Below are 15,173 nucleotides of genomic sequence, written 5' to 3' on the forward strand. Positions count from 1 at the left end.
TGATATCACTTCCTGAGGGGGGTTTCAAAATATTCCATATTAGATTTTTTTTTTTCTTTATAACTCAGTGAGGTTGGCGAAACGCCTTTATTTTATTTAGTTTATATATCAAGCTCAAAAACTTGCTATTCCACAATATTGCGGCTCAAAAGCCACGACATGTAAATTAACATTATCAAAACATTATGTATAACTTATTACAGTATATTCAAATGAACCTTAAGTTCATCCCAGACATTTGATTTTCTTTTATAATTGTTGGCACATTTCCTGCATTTGTTGTTATTTCATTCAATCTTTCTACTTCATTAATAAAGAGCATTGGTATAGGAGTAAATATATTGGTTTCACTATATCTTATTTTGGCCTTGTAAACTGAAAACGATGCTATAATTAAGAGCAGGTTTACAAAATCAAAATGTGAGTCTTTCTTGTTCCAACCATAAATAATATGTTCTAGAGACACGTTCAAATGTGTGTGTGTCGTAATTAACACGCATTCTTTAAAGAAAATCCAAAATGATGTATTTTTCCTGCATGATATGAAAAAGTGTTCATAGTCCTCACGACAATTGCAGAAACAGCATTCGTCCGAATTACTAATCTTCCATTTCAATAGGTTTTTCTTACACGGTATTAGGTTATATAAAAGGTTATATTGAAAGTGTCCAAATTTGTTTCGAATTCTATTTTTATTTTAAAAGTGAAGATTTGTCTCCAAGATGATTTACTTGTATTACAATTGAAGTGATCTTGCCAATATTTAACGCAAATTGGGTCGCATTCTGATGGCATTAAAAGTTTATATATTTGTTTTGTGGATAGCTTTGAAATGTGTAGTTTGGTTTTCCCAACTTGAAATAATCGATCATTGCCCTTTGTTTTGTTGAAATCTACATGATTATTTAAAATTAACGTTTTCCATTCTTTTGGTATTGCTGTCAGTAATGTATGCAAGTTAAAAACATCATTTGGACACCGAACTATTTGTCTTAGCTAAAAAAGAGTTATAAAACGATTATTGATTACAATATCACTTAAGTACATTATACCAGCATCTTTCCACTTCTTAAACATAAGCAACTTATTTCTAAATTTTATGTCATTATTGTACCAGATTATTTGATCATGAAGTACTCTTGCTTCGTGTAAAGAGGCATCAGCATTCTTTTTTTTCAACATAAACCAAGATTTTAGTACCTCTGTGTAGAACTTGGGAATTTTTTTCTTTTGTTACTTCCGATACATTAGAGGACTTACATTCCAAATTAAGTACAAAATCTATGCCTCCTATTTGATTAAACCAAAATTTTGCTATTTTTATCCAAATACCATGATCATTTTCGCAAAGTAATCTTGAAATCCATTTAATTTTTAGAGCTCTTATTTGGCTTTGCAGGTCTATCATTTTCAAGCCACCATATTCCATGTATCCCGTTATCGTTGTTCTTTTGACTTTTCCCCTCTTTGAACCCCAAATAAATTGAAAGAGCATTTTGTTTGCTTCTTTTATCACATAATCTGGTACATGTATAGAATATGCACAATATAGTAGTTGTGAAACACCAAAAGTCTTGACAACTGATATTTTACCATAATATGATAGTTTTCTGGCTTTCCATCCGTTCAAAGCAAGTTCCATTTTCTTTAATTTTTCAGACCATATCAATTTATGACATTTCTCAATATCTTTTCCAAAATACATACCTAGACTTTTAATAGGTTGTGTTGACCACGAAATAGTTGTTTGAGGAATGTTAGGGGGACTGTCTCCCAACCAAATACCTTCTGTTTTGTTTTTGTTAAGCCTAATTCCCGCAGAATCACTAAATTTTTCAATTGCTTCCAATGCTTTCACAACTGATGTTTCATTTCTGACAAGTAAAGTAGTATCGTCAGCCAATTGGACTAACTTAATCTCTAAATCAGACTCATTTCCAATTTCGATACCCTGTATTTGCTGGTTTTGTTTAATATCCCCAGATAAAAATTCTACCGCTATTGTGAATAAAAGGGCCGAGAGAGGACATCCTTGCCTAATACCTCTGCTGATTGTAAAAGATTCGGATAACCATCCATTTACAGAAACACAACTATTAATGTTACAATATAGAGTAGATACCCATTTTCGGAACTGTTCACCAAAACCCATTTTGATTAAACATTTATCAATAAACGGTATTTCTAGCGTATAGAAAGCTTTTCGAAAGTCAACAAATAATACTGCACCCTCCTGTTTATTATTCGTACAAAATTCTATCGCATCTTCTATCAGACGAATATTTTGGCCACTAAAACGACCCTTCACATACCCTGTTTGCTCCGGATTTATCACTTTATCAAGAACTTTGTGTAATCTCAATGCTAGAGCCATCGTACATATTTTATAGTCATAATTGAGCAATGAGATAGGACGCCAATTATCTAAATTCGATCTATCACCCTTTTTGTATAGTAGGTTATTACTCCTTTACGCTGTGTATACGACAGTTGTCCCTCTTGAAAACCTTCATTGATTGCATTAACAAACATGTATTTAATGTCATCCCAAAATGTTTTATAAAATTCTGGAGTCAATCCATCAGAACCCGGAGTCTTATTGATTTTGAGACGTTTCACTGCGTCTGTACACTCATCAATTGTTAATTCACCTTCACAAAGTACAGAATCATCTCTTTCTAAAGTGTTTACATGACAATCATTTATATACAAATCCATATCATTTGGGTCAATATCCTCTGATGTATACAAGTCAGAATAGTACTTCGTGACTTCCTTTAGGATTGGATTTACGCCAGTTACTGTTTTACCATTTTTTATTTTGAGTTCACTTATACACTTTTGAACACTTCTACTTTTTTCTAAGCTTGTGAAATACTTCGTGTTCCTTTCCTCTTCTTCATACCATTTAACCCGAGACCGAATAATGGCCCCTTTTGTTTTTTGCAGGTAATATTTTTCAAGTTTTTCCTTATTCTTATTATATTCATTTGTATTTCTGGTGCTTTGAATGTTTGAATTTAATTCATTTTCACATTGCTCAACAGTGGATTGGAGTCTCAATAATTCTTGTTTTTGAAGTTTTGCTTTAGTCTTACAATAGTCAATAGTATATGAGCGAATTCTTATTTTACACAACTCCCATTTCAATTGTTTTTGTTTTTGCACCTTTAATAACACCTTTTAATTTCTCTTTACATGTATACACGGGGTCCTGTATTAATGACGAGTTAAATTTCCAATATCCGGGTCCGTGTTTCTGTCGTAACAAATTCAATTTGAGAGATATTGCATTATGGTCGCTTTTAGGAGCAGGTCTAATGTCTACAGACTGAACGAAATCTTTTACATTTTGTTGTATTAACCAGTAATCAAGTCTTGAGGCTTTTTTGATTAGATATGATTCAATTTGTTTTGCTCAATTGTGAGAGAGGAATTCCCAAAAAATGCCTTCATTCATGTAATTTTGTAAACAAAGATAAATAATCAAATTAAATTACATCACAATGTTCGTAGTAACAAGCCTGAATTAAGGCTCCCACACAACACACTATGACTGGAAAACCTCCAGTCCTTATAAAGTACCGGTCAGCTATCTTTCCGGGCATCTGATGGGAAATGACATCAGTTTAAGATACTTGTATTTCATTAATTTACTTCTTTACGACTGTTCGTCGACATTCGTATGTAATGTAAGCATGTCGATAATAATACGTACTCTCTAGCTAAATACCCATGTTCAATTTTCCAAATAAATGATCAATATAAAAATTTAGATAATACAACAATTAATATATAATACAATTAATTGCCTAAACTACTAACTTGAAAACTTCCGCAATTCGAACACAAGTAATATGAGTGTTGAGCATATGCCGCAGACTAAAAGCAGATTGGCAAGACACTAGGCTTCACTCTGGAGGTGATTGTGAGTCTTCGCATTAGGGAATCCAAACCGTGACAGCAGTGGGTAACAAAAGAGCGAGGACGAGGCTTCGTCTCGTCGCTATCAGAGAGAATGTGAAGCCAAAAACAGGTGAGCCCTGGTGTTGTTGATGAAAACTCATTTATGAATAGAGTCTAGGAGTCTTAATAGCAAAAAAAGGAACACAGGTGATTACCCCGGTGAATATACTTATGTTTCAGTTTTAGTCGCATATGCTAAATATATCGTATTGTAACTTTTTATTGTCTCGCATTTTCCCAAGGAAGAGGTAAACTACATATTGTTGCAAATGTATAAGTTAAGACAAAGGTCAATACATAAATATACCAAGCCACTCTATGATATCTGTCATAGTTGCACAATATGACTTCGTTTGAATCATATTCCATAAATTTTGGTGAGTTGTGCGTTAGGTGAAACGCAGGTGCACTATTGTGTCTCTTGTGCAGGCAGCTCAGGTGGACGAGAATGATGTCGTATCCTGTCAATGTCTTATTCTACATGTCCTTGGAAGTGATAAAGAAATGGAAACTGTAAAGTTTCTTCAAATGAGTTCTTTAATATGTCTATCTCATATGCAGCTTGATGAGGTCGTATTATCTTCGTAAAGAATTATGTTTCTTTAACATCAAAGTTCAATGACTGTTTCTGATTTATTTTAGATCCAAAGACCGTGAAACGGCATCAAGTACAATTATAAGAAAACGCATTTATCTAACAAATGACTTATCGTTTTTTACAAGGTTGACATCTAATAGACACATCTGTTCATTGACTGCAGGATACAATACTGAATGACTGTCAGCAATGATTAAGAACGTTTGAATTTGTTAAAGATGACAGGTATTAGAATGTAATTGAAATGATTTTGTAAATTTAAACCAAACTTCAATAATGTACAGGAATGTCAATGATTGTATGATTTATGTTATAAATAATATTATTATAGTTCATTAACCTACGAAGGGATGGTATTAACATGAACTTGGGACAGGAATGTGTAATCACTGCAATCACTAAAAATAGATATCAAAGCATTTTTTGGGTAAAAAAAGAGGACTTTTTGGGCATTTGGTGATTATGTGGCATGTGCCTCCCACCCCCACCCCCAGGTTATGGGCACAATCAATCCAATGTTGTATCAATACTGGAACGGAATTGCTCAAAAACTCGAATTTCAAAACTTATACTCTGCACATTTGTCTCTATTATAATGTTCATCTACCTAAGTGTAGTTCAAGAACTCAAAAATGGGTGCAATTGTAATGGTTAAAGATAAGGGTAAGGATTTACACATTATAAGCGAATTATAAAGCTAGAATTTCATATTGATGAATAATGATTTGGGCTGAAATCCCGCGTAGTTTTTTAAACTTTATAACGACGGATACTGATAAGTTATAATTGCAGGCAATGCTTTTTGTTATCGAAACTTCAGCATTTAGTATATTACATTTTTATAGTAACTTTATTTATTACGTATATTAGATTCCTCCTCATACATGTACTTAACATGCTTACAAAGTTCGGGTTAGTTCAACGGCCTTCAGTTTAGAATAATAATTGGTTTTTGCGTTGAATCCTTGTCTATGAAGTCAATAACCCAATCGTATTAACACTCAATAACTTTTGTCTTTGTATGTAATACATCGTGACTATGAATAACCAGTATTGAATGTATTGAATTCTTGAAAGACGAAAACATAATATCAAGGATAAGTGAAACTAAACCATATTGTATTTTACATGTCACATTATTCAAAGCCTACAGCGTTTGCTACAATCAAAACTACTACTAGCCTCTCGGCGTTGTATAATTGCTGCATTTTGAGACATGAAATTCTACTTCATCTCCTCTAACCATAGACTAAGCCAAAAGCTCTTTATTAAATCCATTTGACTCTCAAAGTCAAGATGAAAAGTAGTAGATCCAGACAACGATTTGGTTGAATTAAATATCAAGTTTCTAACGAAACACATAAGATATTTGGTTAAGATGCGTTATAGGAAACCATGACGTACTTTTCTGTTTAGCTATTAGCAGTCAATCATTGCCTGCTAAAGCATATAGAAAGCCAATTACTATTAGCATTTGGTTATTCTGTTACTAACTATTTGGTTATAAGCTGCTAAGTCTGACGAATATTTCGCTGTAAATAAAGAAAAAAAGAAACAAGTAAAAATAAACAATTTCACAAGAGCGAAATGAAAATCATTGGGCCTCACACGTCCCCCCATCCTATGATCATCTTTGATGGCTACTCCTACCCCCGGGAAAGGGGCTGTGGTAAAAAAAATCACTAAAATAAGCCCAAAGGATAGATCTACGATTAGCTTAGGAGGTTTGGGCGTAAAGGCGTGCGTTTTTTTATGACGGATAAATAATCTTAGGGGGGTGGTACACCTCACCACTACGTAGCTCTATGGTTAATAAATTGCTTACACTCTCCGTCAATACAAATCCTCGCTGTCAGCTAATGTTTGAAAACGAATCTATTCTACGGAATATTTCATGACATAACATCATTTTACCCTGATAAATTGTTTACGCGCTGTAAGAACGATCTACCACCATCACTTAATAAACTGTTAGCAGGCAAACGTGTATGCAATGAAAAGTTCGGCAGAGTTTCCTTTTCTGGACACATTCTACTGTAGGAAGTTTTCCCATAATGCACTGCACTAGGTTTTTAGTAGTCCAATTTGAAAAGACATACACGACATAACAAATACGATCGTGCCACCTTAACATTAGATAGCTGATATAAATATGCAACTTTCTATTAGAGCAAATAAATCTCGGTCGTTTAATTTTTAATTAATTAGTGTTTTAATTAATCAAGTCCTGTCGACTGGATCATTTTTTGTAGAATGTAAAAAAATCGCTGAATAATTTCATGACAATTAAAAAATAGATTATGTGCTTTTAAATATCTATAGTACTGTTTGCAAGACTTATCGGTAATATATTTGGAGGTAACATAATGTTTTTATTTTTCAGTAGGACTACCCCGATATTGCTGCAATGCACGATGAGAAATAATTTCAGAATTGGAATGTTTCCAGCTAAGGAAACTATGCCGAACTTTCGAATAAAAATATAAAAGACATGTCACCCGGATAATCTTTAGTAAATCCTTCACTTGGTGGGCTTTTAAAAACGACTTTCATGAGCAAATGCAGATATAGGTTATATACGTATAGGTGTGCCAAAAACTGAATTTAAAAAAGACAATAAAACTTCTCTTTCAATTTAATACTCCTTCAGGAAAATGTCACTGACGTGTTATGTAGTGGTTCTGTTTCCCAGGGCATTTAAGCTTCTTTTTTTTAACAATGCCGTAAAAGGTGAAAGACGTGATCTATGTTGATATTTGAACCAAACGAAAATCTCGCTTCCCAACTACTGAGTTGCTCAGTCGGACCCCCAAAATTCCAAAGAATGGGACTGCGTCTCTAGACTTGTATTGCTCTAAATTCAACAATCGACTCTTCGTGAATCACTAATGGCTGCCAAATATATGTATTTACAAACCTCTTCTAAATCCTTAGCATTTCTTTTTAATGAATACATAAACCTGCCAATGTCCATGTGTCAAACCTCTCTAATGAAATTAACCTACTCTAAATCGAATGCTCATCTCCTAAATCTCTTCCGGCATTTTTAGGTCACAATGGTCGCCGCTAACGTATGGATGTTATGGACAAATTTCATTGTCGTGTTATTTGTTCTGCCTCTCGAAGATCAGAGAAATCGTCTGATAAGTATTCCACATGTTTCCAAATAAAAGTCTTCGTTTTCTGGTTAAATCAATCATTTATATGCACTCATTCTACATTACATGTTCAAACAAGTATATAACTAGTAGCACGCCTTACAGCATCCATTTACAATCAAATTGTTTCCTTTTTCCTGCAATGTAAATTTGATTATACGCGGTTAGTACGTCCATACAACGATGACTAACCTTTGAAAGGACACATCATGTACTGCGACGTTTAAAAAAGTATGTGTAATGGCACACGTTCCGATTATATGCATCACGTGACGTTCTCTAGCACTTGTCTTTTTATTTGTCTAAACATACATACAATAATTGCACTAAAATATTTTTCTTGTCCCCCCCCCCCCTCAACTTTAACAACATTTACGACAGTGTGCACTTAAGGGGGTACTACACCCCTGGCCAATTGTTTTCCTATTTTTGCATTTTTCTCAAAAATTATAGCGCATAGGGGACAAGTAAGATATATATATGTATTATAGGGGCAAGGACTACAACTACTGCACTGGAAATGTTATTTCACCACAGGCAACAGTTGAGGGAAAATGGGGGAAAACCAATATTTGATCAATAAATCAATAACTATAGCTTTGAGTTGCTGAATTTACAGTAAAGTAGTTGTAGTCCTAGACCTTATAATATGCATATCTTACTTGTCACCAATGTGCTATAATTTTTCAGAAAAGTGCAAAAATAGGCACAAAATTGGCCAGGGGTGTAGTACCTCCTTGATAATTAACAGAAGACCTGCATCGTTGTATTAAAGCAACATGTTATCAGAGGCAATTTAATTGAGTTTTCGTAATAGCAATAAGCAGTGATAAGCAATACTTGGTTTAAATACGAATGTTACAATTTTATACTCTGCAGTAAGTGATATACAATACAGCCACATGATATCTTCGTTATATTCAATTTTATTTTTATAATGTCCATCTAGTCGGTTATTTTCCCGGTGGGAAAATATCCTACTTAACACAATTATATATACACACAATGATAGTTTGAAATCTACACCTAGAGCGAATATGTATACTAATTTGTACATTATTTACCCTCATGGAACGAGGGGTAGATTACCCCGCAATATCGAAATAATTACGTATTTACAATTAGTAGGGGGTCAATGACACAACCATAATCAATTTCCTTTGTGTTCAGTAGGTACATAACGACATACTCTTCAAATACTCAAGTGGTCATTAAGCAGCCATGTCTGGGGTTATTGTCTGCGGTCAATAGAAAGCCAATTAGGTGTCAAGGGTTGTCAATTCATGCATGGTCATCAAATAGATTCGATCGATTTTTTTCTCAACAGAGAAAGCCTGTCAGTTTTTAACGGTTTTATGGGTTTTTGGTTTGCTTAAAAGCCGCTAGAATGCGTTATCGAAGGCAGTGAAGCTTGGCTGAGCTCAGTGAACCAGTTTGGCTGTCTTCCCTTATTTTCTTTTATTTTTCTTATAGCTACCCTTCCACTTCGATACAATTGCTATACTTTTTATAAAGTAAACGAATTAGTCAACAGCACTCCCAAATGAACATATTTCTTGTGAATTGGTCCTGTTAAGCAATAGGTAAAATGCATTGCATGTTTATATAGCTGGTGTAATAATTATTGATATTCTGGTGTGGAGATGGTTTTTTAAAAATGCATTTTGATCATAAACTTTCAAGTCACACGAATTCAACAAGGAAAATGTTTCACGAACGATGATGCTGAACTGAGTTTCTAAATTATACTCTCAAAACTCTACGGTATTTTGATGTACGATCAGTTAATAAAAAATTATGAAAAAGGAAGCAAACTGTTTATGCAACCGCAAACATCTCAGCTCGGAAACCTTAACCATGCTATCTGGTAATATTTAGGAAACTTACGATATTAAATACATCTTTTGCCTTTTGAGGTGCTAGTGATGAGACCAAAAAAAACCACGACGTATACAATTTGACATTTTAGTCAATGCTATACTCCTATATCCGTACAGACACTTAATGTAGAATACCCAACGAATAGTAATAAAAAAAATACTGAGGATTGTAGGGATGTGTCTTCAATTTGAAGCTTAATATCCAATACTTTTATGCTTTCACGGCATATCCCTGATAGTACATTTTAAAATGAATAACTCTTTTTGCTATTTCACATGTCAACGCTAACCTTTACGCCTGCGCCAGTCAAAAACATTTAAAGCGTTCTATTCTGATAAATTTTCTGTTTATTTAACTGGTGTTTTTATAGCTTTGGCGGAATGTTCTCAAAATGTACGGATTGTGGCACATGTTTTATATTATACAATCTCACTGTTTTCAGCTCATTGCAATAAAGCCATAGGAACGCTGTTTTAAATATGTCTTGGGTGCAGGGGGCGGACCCCCCCTTTCGCTCTTCAGTGGCATCGGTTCATCTTAGGCCGTCGGTAGACGATCGACCTTGGCTAATAAAAATGGGGGTCAACAATATATAATTTTGTGTGTACATGTTGAAGAAAGAAAGAACATGTCGCTCAAATACTTTAAATCTTGGATATGACTCTTCCTTTTTGGCTCAGGAGAAATCGGTCCCTGGCGGTTGTCTTTCGGGGTCGACCTGATCTTGGTCTAGGTGTTTTAGTTCCCGTCTCTCGACGTCTCTTCAAAATTTTAGAAACGGCACCTTATCTAATTCCTAACGCGGCAACAATATCCTTCTGTCGTTAGCCGCGATTACGTAATTCAATGACGCGGGCGTATAAATCTGCGCTCAACTTGCACCCCGTGGTTAGAAATATCGTAGGCCTATACAACAGACAGATGCAACAAAGTAAAGCTGGTTTCTTCACATGGTAATGCAAAAGCCAATGTAACCTTTTGGATCGCTAAAATAAATGCGAAAAGGATACCCGATGGTTCATTGGTCAGACACAAGAAGCCATTGTCCTACATTACGTATTATGTGATATGGAGTGGTATCCAAGACCTTGCCATACACCCGTGATCGATTTTGCATGGCTGACGGGTCATTGATGGTAAGAAACCTGCACTTAAGGGGGCACTACACCCCTGGCAAATTGTTTGCCTATTTTGCATTTTTCTCAAAAATTATAGCGCATTGGTGACAAGTAAGATATGTATATTATAGGGGCAAGGACTACAACTACTCAACTGTAAATTCAGCAACTCAAGGCAAGTAGTTACTGATTTATTGATCAAATATTGGTTTTCCCTCATTTTTGACTGTAACTCCACAACTGTTGTCTGTGCTGAAATAAAATTTACAGTGCAGTAGTTGTAGTCCTTGCCCCTATAATATACATATCTTACTTGTCACCAATGCGCTATAATTTTTGAGAAAAATGCAAAAATAAGCAAAAAATTGGCCAGGGGTGTAGTACCCCCTTAAAAACAGGGCTATGCAAAAAATAAAAATATTCCAAACTTTTGTCCATTACTGTATTATCATTATTATTATTATTTGCCAAAGCAAAGTAGCAGATGTTCTTTAGTATTGGCTCTGATAATATCATCTTAATGTAGGCTATTTTTCCAGGTTATCCCTGCTGATTTCTGTATACAGTAAGAAATAGTAAACAAGGAGGGATTTTGTGAAAATCTACTCCCTGGGCGAAACATATTTCGATCTTTCTTATGTTTCAGCAGAATAGCACATGCAATACCCTAGTGACATTTTTTATGAGTTTCAAGTCGATCCGAGACAAAAGGTGTTTTTCGCCAACACCCTAATGCACATGGGCATACTGCATTGGGCATGAATGATGAATGTCGAACAGACAGAAGTGATTAAATTTCTTACTCAATAACTTCACAAAGTCACAATAAAATAGAGGGGCTATATGCTACATTGTGTAATGTATACAATTCACAATTGAATACAGCGATTATCTGCCCCAGATCTGATTCATGATGTTTCATCTTTCTTATTACATCTTTATATTCACAAAGCATAGGAGGAATATGTCGAGTCGTAAATGCACTGAATACATTGCGCAAATTTATGGGATGCTGAGTATTACACTATTAAAGTAAGTCTATATCATAATTATAAAGATTAAAAGTTGTTTTCAGTATCCTTGTGTTGTTATAATGAAGACGTGGCTACGTGACTAAATGATTAACCCGTATTGCATTATGTTTTGTCAACGCAAAATGATGTTATTCGAAAAAGTTGGAAATCGACAAAGACCTCCATTGTAAGTATATTGTTTTTCAATTTGTTGCCGGTTTTTTTTTGAATGGGCTTCCAGCATGCCCAGCCTTGTAGTTTTGTCAGCCTCGTACGTCACCATACGCGTGTCCTATGCCATCTTGGCATTCGATAAAGTGTTTTAATAGCCCAAGCTTGCTGATAGAGAGTTGTTGAATGTTGGAATATATTTAATTTTATATAGAAAAATGCATTTTAGGGAGCTCTCTACTTTGTGAATCACTTGATTCCATTCTGGCTATCAGTGCAATAGTAGTGTATACCCTATTCTTAGTCAGTGGGAGTGGTCTAGTTCGTATACACATTTCTGATTGGACAATCGCATGATTTCGGGTGCCGTCTATCAGGCCGTAGACGACCCCACGTCATCATGCGTCTTGATAATTCGTAACACGCGTGTAGAGGTGCGCGTATGTATCGCGCTGGATGCGTAGACTAGTGCGGAATACGCGAACGCGCTAGCAATACGCGCAACAGAATACGTGAAGTTGTAAACAAGTTTCGTTCATTTTATAATGAGGGGAGTTTTTATGACGGTAACTTAGTTTTTGCTTAAAAAATTTGTTTACAGTTATTAAAATAATATTTAACTGACTAAGAATGAGAATAAACGATAGTAATTTTTATTTTGCCTATCCTCTACCTATGATAGACGACAGGCAGGTCCAATATTTTTATCGTAGTGGATACCGGCTGCGCCGGCATCCACTACTCAAAATATTGGACCTGCCTGTCGTCTATCACACGGTAGAGGCTAGGCAAAATAAAAATTCCTATCGTTTATTCTCTAAGTGAAATTTCTTCGAGAGTTCCAAATCGATCCGAGACAAAAAAAAGTGTTTTTCGCCACACCCTAATGCACATGTGCATACTGCATTGGACATTAATGATGAATATCGAACAGACATAAGTGATTTAATTTCTTACTCGGTAACTTTCACAATTCACAACAAAATTGAGGCGCTATAATGATATGCTACATTGTGTAATTTAACAATGTATAAAATTCACAATTGAATACAGCGATTATCTGCCCCAGATCTGATTCGTGTGGTTCTTATTGCATCTTTACAGGATGTATACAGTATGCATCGTAAATGTACTGGATACATTGCACAAATGAGATGTTGAGTATTACACTAATAAAGTAAATCTAGAACATAATTATGAAGATTAAAAGTTATTGTCAGTTGCAGTGCATGTAGATTTTAGTAAGGAAAAGACACAACGTAAGCAAGAATAGTGGTATGGTCTTGTGTTTTATAATGAAGGCGTGGCGAGAAAGCTCCTCTTTAGAACGTTGTTTCTTTCAAATTACATGTATATATTAATTTTCCTTATGTATACAACAACATTATGCTACGAGTATAAAAGGCACTATATGTAATGCCTACGTGACCAGATAGGCGCTGACATTACAGTTTCTGGTCTGGATAAGCGGACGGTCTTCCTTTATACTTCAATGAAAAAGCATCATGTGTGTTCAGATTTTTAAAGCAAACTTTTCGCATATTGTAACAACTTGTTAGTGCTTGATATATAAAGAGTTCACTTCAAATATTTTTTCTCACACATGCTATGCGTAAATACTTTCGTTCGTGAAAACCAAAAAATTCAGAATCTCTTAGTGGCTAATAAAATAAAATAGTTATAACTATTTAAATTGTTTTATAAATGTGTAGTAATTGTGTTGATATTTGTCTGAAAAGTTCTCTTGGCCTTATGGTACTGATAAATTATAACTCAGTGGTCTCAGTGGTCAAGCATATACCCTAAAATGAGGAAAAATACATATCTTGATATTGTTTCTCTCTATCTTTTAAATATTTATATGTTGCTATCGAACGTATCAGAGAAGTTGTGGAGCAGCAAAAATCGTTGTATACGAATTACATTTGCTTTCACAAATATTTACTTTAAAATATTCAAATTCTTTTGCAGGGTATGCGTGACCCCCACATGGCATTATACTCCAGCAGCATTGCATGACGTAAGCTTTCTCCAACTATTGCGATCCCGGCTGGGCAAACGAAACAATTTTGTTTGGCTGCAGCATTCCTTCAGTATCTCCCAGGAGGTGCTGGACATACTGTAAGCACAGTGTGAGCGGCCGTCCCGGTTTCCTCTTCCCGTGTGGTAGAATATAAAGGTCATTCATACTCTTTCACAGGCTCGCCGTCTTCAAGACGCAGTATATGGCCGAGAAATTTGAGTTGATGAATCTTGACTCTGGCAACCAGTGGATTGGTGTTGGTCAGATTGCAGATGATTTTATTTGGAATCCGATCCACACGCTTGATGTTTAACATGACTCTGTAGCAAGATGTTGGAAAGGCATTGATCTTGTTTTCCATGTCATTGGTGATGACTCGCACCCAAACAGAAAGACAGTAACACACGTTGTCTCAAACAGCTTGATTTTTGTTTCGATTGGTAGGGATGGGCGTCTCAAAAGGCGTTCCAGTTTCCAGAAAGTTACCAAGGCTAGTGCTACTATCGCTATAGATATTCACAAATGAAAATTATGTATTTACGCGTTATTACTTTACTTCTGACAAAATATTTGTGAAATTAAATCAATTTCTGTAACCTTTCAGATATGAAGACAATTTGCGTCCATTTAACTAAATTTAACAAAAATAAAATAAATATGTTTCCGTGTTCACACATTCTTAGCAGTTTGTCACCATCACACGTACGTAGATGTAGGTGTAAATTTGCGGTTTTAATGGTGGCACTTTCTTTGACAACAGGTCGAAATCTTCATCAGGAAAGCCCGAATTGAAGGATTCCTGGGAGCATTGACTGTCACTGAAGTTGAAGTTCCACTTAAACGAGGTGTGAATTATACTTTACCTGTATTGGGAGAATGTATTTGTGATGAACAACTGACTGCAGTTTCCGTTGGTATAGTGGTCACTGTGTGGGCCATGATGTGGCTCCCATAGTGCCATCTGATATCCCACTCTACCGTTGAAATCTCCATAAGTCGATGAAAGAAGAAAACCCTGTTCTACGGGCCCGACCGACCCAGACATTGAACAAATTGGGGAAAAAAGCCTGTACAAATGAATACCGACCCAAATTTCGACAATTTCAGGAACAGTTTTTGTGTATTTTCCCAAATTGCAAATATTTACTTACAGATTTTGGTGATTTTTTGGGTCATTTCCAAAACAACAACAACAAAAACAATAACAACAAAAAAAAAAGCCTGACCGACCGACCCTACTTGAAA

The 15,173-nt window shown here is 35.2% G+C and overlaps 1 protein-coding gene across 1 annotated transcript in view; it reads left to right on the forward strand.

Moving 5' to 3' along the window:
* LOC140143055 (uncharacterized) overlaps positions 1-14,883 on the forward strand; it is a 36,858-nt gene extending 21,975 nt beyond the window's left edge. The window contains exon 2 of the mRNA XM_072165100.1: positions 14,689-14,883. Within this exon, the coding sequence (XP_072021201.1) occupies positions 14,689-14,883 (195 nt within the window). The remainder of the gene's footprint in view (positions 1-14,688) is intronic.
* The last annotated feature ends 290 nt before the right edge of the window (positions 14,884-15,173 follow it).

This window comes from Amphiura filiformis, chromosome 20 (assembly GCF_039555335.1).
Source record: "Amphiura filiformis chromosome 20, Afil_fr2py, whole genome shotgun sequence".
Lineage (NCBI taxonomy): Eukaryota > Metazoa > Echinodermata > Ophiuroidea > Amphilepidida > Amphiuridae > Amphiura > Amphiura filiformis.